A 5,905-nucleotide genomic window follows, 5' to 3' on the forward strand; every position below is an offset into this window, starting at 1 on the left:
GGTTGAGTACACAGAGGTCAGAAGCTGAGTAGTTGCCTCTTTAAAGCCCCCCTGTGTGTACACACACACACACACACACACACACACACACACACACACACACACACACACACACACACACACACACACACACACACACACACACACACACACACACACACACACACACACACACACACACACACACACACACACACACACACACACCCTAATACTCCTCATGTTAATGTCTAAAGACAACAAACCTCCCTGGTTAAATAAACACCAGGGTCCCCCAGTATTAAAACTCCCCAAGGACCCTCCCCAAACACCTGCCCTCCTGGCCCCCTCTACGTCCTGGGACAAGCAGATACCACCCCCCTCTCTCTTTATGTGTTATCAGTCATCATCGTTGCGGAGAGCTGTGGCTGAGGTGGTTTAGGCATTTTGGTCAATGTGTGTGATGGTGTGAGATGGTGTGTGTGTGTTTGTGTGGTGAGATGGTGTGTGTGTGTGTGTGTGTTTGTGTGGTGAGATGGTGTGTGTGTGTGTGTGGGGGGGGGGTGAGATGGTGTGTGACTAATGTTACGGGCTACTGAGCATGGCGGGGCGTTATCGTCCACCACCGAGGCTGAGCATAACACAATCACTAATGAGAGAGAGAGAGATGAGGAGAGAAAGAGAGAGAGAGATGAGGAGAGAAAGAGAGAGAGAGATGAGGAGAGAAAGAGAGAGCGAGATGAGGAGAGAAAGAGAGAGAGAGATGAGGAGAGATGGGGAGAGAGAGAGAGAGAGATGAGGAGAGAGAGAGAGATGAGGAGAGAGAGAGAGAGAGAGAGAGAGATGAGGAGAGAAAGAGAGAGAGAGAGATGAGGAGAGAAGAGAGAGAGAGATGAGGAGAGAAATAGGGAGAGAGATGAGAGCGAGAGAGATAAGGAGAGAAAGAGAGAGAGAGATGAGGAGAGAAAGAGAGAGAGAGATGAGGAGAGAAAGAGAGAGCGAGATGAGGAGAGAAAGAGAGAGAGAGATGAGGAGAGATGGGGAGAGAGAGAGAGAGAGATGAGGAGAGAGAGAAAGAGATGAGGAGAGAAAGAGAGAGAGAGAGATGAGGAGAGAAGAGAGAGAGAGATGAGGAGAGAAATAGGGAGAGAGATGAGAGCGAGAGAGAAGGAGAGAAAGAGAGAGAGAGATGAGGAGAGAAAGAGAGAGAGAGATGAGGAGAGAAAGAGAGAGAGATGAGGAGAGAAAGAGATGAGGAGAGAAAGAGAGAGAGATGAGGAGAGAAAGAGAGAGAGAGATGAGGAGAGAAAGATGAGGAGAGAAAGAGAGAGAGATGAGGAGAGAATGAGAGAGAGAGATGAGGAGAGATGGAGAGAGAGAGAGAGAGAGAGAGAGAGAGAGAGAGAGAGAGAGAGGGGCTGTGTGTGTGAGATGCTCCAGCAGCCCATTCCTCCCGCCCCGAGGCCTTCTGGGAAGGCTGATCCTCCAGGGAGGGGGCGGAGGAGCAGTTTATCCTCCTTTTGTAAAGATGGAGGGATGAAGGAAGGCTGAAGGTCTCATTGGACAACAGTCTAACGTGTCTGGTTATTAACGTGCTTTATGTTGAGTTGTACCATTTAATCATTAACAGGAGTGAAGAAATAAGGGAAATAGAGAGAAGCCTGTTGTGTTGAGTGTGTGGTTGTGTTTGTGTGTGTGTGTGTGTGTGTGTGTGTGTGTGTGTGTGTGTGTGTGTGTGTGTGTGTGGTTGTGTGTGTGTGTGTGTGGTTGTGTTGTGTGTGTGTGTGTGTGTGTGGTTGTGTTTGTGTGTGTGTGTGTGTGGTTGTGTTTGTGTGTGTGTGTGTGTGTGTGTGTGTGGTTGTGTTGTGTGTGTGTGTGTGTGTGTGTGTGGTTGTGTTTGTGTGTGTGTGTGTGGTTGTGTTGTGTGTGTGTGTGGCTCTGCAAACACACAGTCCATATAAGCACATTCAAAATCAATTAAAGGGATGTGATGTTGACTGTCAGTACTCACATTACACACACCCTACGATTCCCCATAGTATATATGACAGGCCTATGTAGCGGTGTAGAGCATCATTACTATGCTGGTGTGTGTGCGTGTGTGTGCGTGTGTGTGTGTGTGTGTGTGTGTCCGTACCTCTGTGGGGCTGAGTGGCGAGGTGGATGAGGAGAAGGAGGGAGAGGAAGAGGAGGACGAAGGAGAGGAGGACGAGTTGGGTCCTCCAGGTCGAACCTCCATCATCTTCAGCTTCAAGTCCATGTGTTTACTGTTCACACCTGGAGAGAGAGAGAGAGAGAGAGAGAGAGAGAGAGAGAGAGAGACGGAGGAAGAGAGAGAGAGAGAGAGACGGAGGAAGAGAGAGACGGAGGAAGAGAGAGAGAGAGAGAGAGAGAGACGGAGAGAGAGAGAGAGACGGAGGAAGAGAGAGAGAGAGAGAGACGGAGGAAGAGAGAGAGAGAGAGAGAGACGGAGGAAGAGAGAGAGAGAGAGAGAGACGGAGGAAGAGAGAGAGAGAGAGAGACGAGGAAGAGAGAGAGAGACGGAGGAAGAGAGAGAGAGAGGATTTCACCATGAGGTCAATGGAGACCTTAAAACAGGAGAAAACTGAGGATGGGAATCAACAACATTGTAGTTACTCCACACTACTAACCTAATAGACAGAGTGCAAAAGAAGGAAGCCTGAATAGAATACAAATATTCCAACACATGGATCCTGTTTGCAACAAGGAACTAAAGTAAAATATCAAAACATGTATAAAAGAAATGTACTTTATGTCCTGAATGGGGCAAATCCAACACAACACATCACTAAGTACCACTCTTCATGGTGGTGGCTGCATCATGTTATGGGTATGCTTGTCATCGTAAAGAACTAGGGAGTTATTTAGGATAAAAATAAATGTAGTAGAGCTAAGTGCAGGGTAAATCCTAGAGGAAAACCTGGTTCAGTCTGCTTTCCAAACGCCACTGGGAGATCAACTCACCTTTCAGCAGGACAATAACCTAAAACACAAGGCCAAATCTACACTGGAGTTGCTGACCAAGATGACAGTAAATGTTCCTGAGTGGCCTAGTTACAATACATTAAACAAAACATATATATTTCCCCCTAATTTTTATCTGGTCTCATCTCTGCAACTCCCCAAAGGGCTCGGGACGCGGAGGTCAAGTCATGACCCGACTAACCGCACTTCTTAAAGACCCGCCTGCTCACCCCGGAAGCCAGCCGCACCAATGTGCCGCACCAATGACCCTCCCCTAACCAGGACGACGCTGGGCCAAACCCTCCCCTAACCAGGACGACGCTGGGCCAAACCCTCCCCTAACCAGGACGACGCTGGGCCAAACCCTCCCCTAACCAGGACGACGCTGGGCCAAACCCTCCCCTAACCAGGACGACGCTGGGCCAAACCCTCCCCTAACCAGGACAACGCTGGGCCAAACCCTCCCCTAACCAGGATGACGCTGGGCCAAACCCTCCCCTAACCAGGATGACGCTGGACCAAACCCTCCCCTAACCAGGATGACGCTGGGCCAAACCTTCCCCTAACCAGGACGATGCTGGACCAAACCCTCCCCTAACCAGGACGATGCTGGACCAAACCCTCCCCTAACCAGGATGACGCTGGGCCAAACCCTCCCCTAACCAGGACAATGCTGGACCAAACCCTCCCCTAACCAGGATGACACTGGACCAAACCCTCCCCTAACCAGGATGACGCTGGGCCAAACCCTCCCCTAACCAGGATGACACTGGACCAAACCCTCCCCTAACCAGGACGATGCTGGACCAAACCCTCCCCTAACCAGGATGACGCTGGGCCAAACCCTCCCCTAACCAGGATGACGCTGGGCCAAACCCTCCCCTAACCAGGACAATGCTGGACCAAACCCTCCCCTAACCAGGATGACACTGGACCAAACCCTCCCCTAACCAGAACGACGCTACGCCACTTGGGAGGCCCCTAGTTACAGTTTTGACTTAAATTTGCTTGAAAATCTACGGCAAGACTTGAGAATGGTTGTCTAGCAACGATCAACAACCAACTTGACAGAGCTTGAAGAATTAAAAAAATAAATAATGGGCAAATGTTGTACAACCCAGGCGTGGAAAGGTCTTAGAGACTCACCCAGAAACACTCACAGCTGTAACCGCTGGGTGACTAACATTTAGCGGTGTGAATAATTATGTCAATTAGATATTTCTGTACTTCATTTTCAATACAATTGCAAACATTTCTAAAAACACATTTTCACTTTGTCATTATGGGATATTGTGTGTAGATGGGTGAGAATAAAACATATATATTTAATCCACTTTGAATTCAGTAACAACACAATGTGGAATAAGTCAAGGGGTATGAATACTTTCTGAAGGCCCTGTATATACACATAAACGCGGACAAGCACACACACACACACACACACACGCGAGCACACACACACACACACACAAATGGATAGATGCAGAATATAGCTCTCAGTATTGAAACATATTGTAACACAGAAGAAGTGTGGGTAACTCAGTCAGCAGGCGTAAGGGACAACAGTGTGTAACAGAGACGGCTTGGTTTGCATTTCAGTCATATCTCTGATTTCTGCCTGAGCACACTAGCAGATAACAGATCCACACACACACACGCACACACACACACACACACACACACACACACACACACACACACACACACACACACACACACACACACACACACACACACACAGTAAAGATATATACATATATGTGAGGGAGATAGTGATCTGGATTGAATAAGCTGTTTGGGAAGAGAGGGGTGTGACACTGAGTATACATACTGGAATAGAACTATCAGACTAGAGAGATGGAGGGGGAGAGAGATGGAGGGGGAGAGATGGAGGGGGAGAGATGGAGGGGGAGAGATGGAGGGGGAGAGATGGAGGGGGAGAGAAGGAGGGGGAGAGAGGGGCGTGACACTGAGTATACATACTGGAATAGAACTAACAGACTAGAGAGATGGAGGGAGAGAGAGATGGAGGGAGAGAGATGGAGGGAGAGAGAGATGGAGGGGGAGAGAGATGGAGGGGGAGAGATGGAGGGGGAGAGAGATGGAGGGAGAGAGATGGAGGGGGAGAGATGGAGGGGGAGAGAGGGGCGTGACACTGAGTATACATACTGGAATAGAACTAACAGACTAGAGAGATGGAGGGGGAGAGAGATGGAGGGGGAGAGAGATGGAGGGAGAGAGATGGAGGGGGAGAGAGATGGAGGGGGAGAGATGGGCGTGACACTGAGTATACATACTGGAACAGAACTAACAGACTAGAGAGAGAGATGGAGAGGGAGAGATGGAGGGGGAGAGAGATGGAGGGAGAGAGATGGAGGGGGAGAGATGGAGGGGGAGAGATGGAGGGGGAGAGATGGAGGGGGAGAGAGGGGCGTGACACTGAGTATACATACTGGAATAAAACTATCAGACTAGAGAGAGAGATGGAGGGGGAGAGATGGAGGGGGAGAGATGGAGGGGGAGAGAGATGGAGGGGGAGAGATGGAGGGGGAGAGATGGAGGGGGAGAGAGGGGTGTGACACTGAGTATACATACTGGAATAGAACTATCAGACTAGAGAGATGGAGGGGGAGAGAGATGGAGGGGGAGAGAGGGGCGTGACACTGAGTATACATACTGGAATAGAACTATCAGACTAGAGAGATGGAGAGGGAGAGAGATGGAGGGGGAGAGATGGAGGGGGAGAGATGGAGGGGGAGAGAGATGGAGGGGGAGAGATGGAGGGGGAGAGAGATGGAGGGAGAGAGATGGAGGGGGAGAGAGATGGAGGGAGAGAGATGGAGGGGGAGAGAGATGGAGGGAGAGAGATGGAGGGGGAGAGAGGGGTGTGACACTGAGTATACATACTGGAATAGAACTATCAGACTAGAGAGAGAGAGGG

At 49.9% G+C, this 5,905-nt stretch overlaps 1 protein-coding gene across 1 annotated transcript in view; it reads right to left on the minus strand.

Moving 5' to 3' along the window:
• The window catches only part of LOC118943943 (EH domain-binding protein 1-like), a gene marked incomplete at its 5' end in the record, with an annotated part of 95,631 nt that extends 93,375 nt beyond the window's left edge, over window positions 1-2,256 (minus strand). The window contains 1 exon segment of the mRNA XM_036961032.1: window positions 2,117-2,256. Within this exon segment, the coding sequence (XP_036816927.1) occupies window positions 2,117-2,256 (140 nt within the window).
• Between the last annotated feature and the right edge of the window lie 3,649 nt (window positions 2,257-5,905).

The sequence above is a fragment of the Oncorhynchus mykiss genome, chromosome 23, assembly GCF_013265735.2.
Source record: "Oncorhynchus mykiss isolate Arlee chromosome 23, USDA_OmykA_1.1, whole genome shotgun sequence".
In the NCBI taxonomy this organism is placed as follows: domain Eukaryota; kingdom Metazoa; phylum Chordata; class Actinopteri; order Salmoniformes; family Salmonidae; genus Oncorhynchus; species Oncorhynchus mykiss.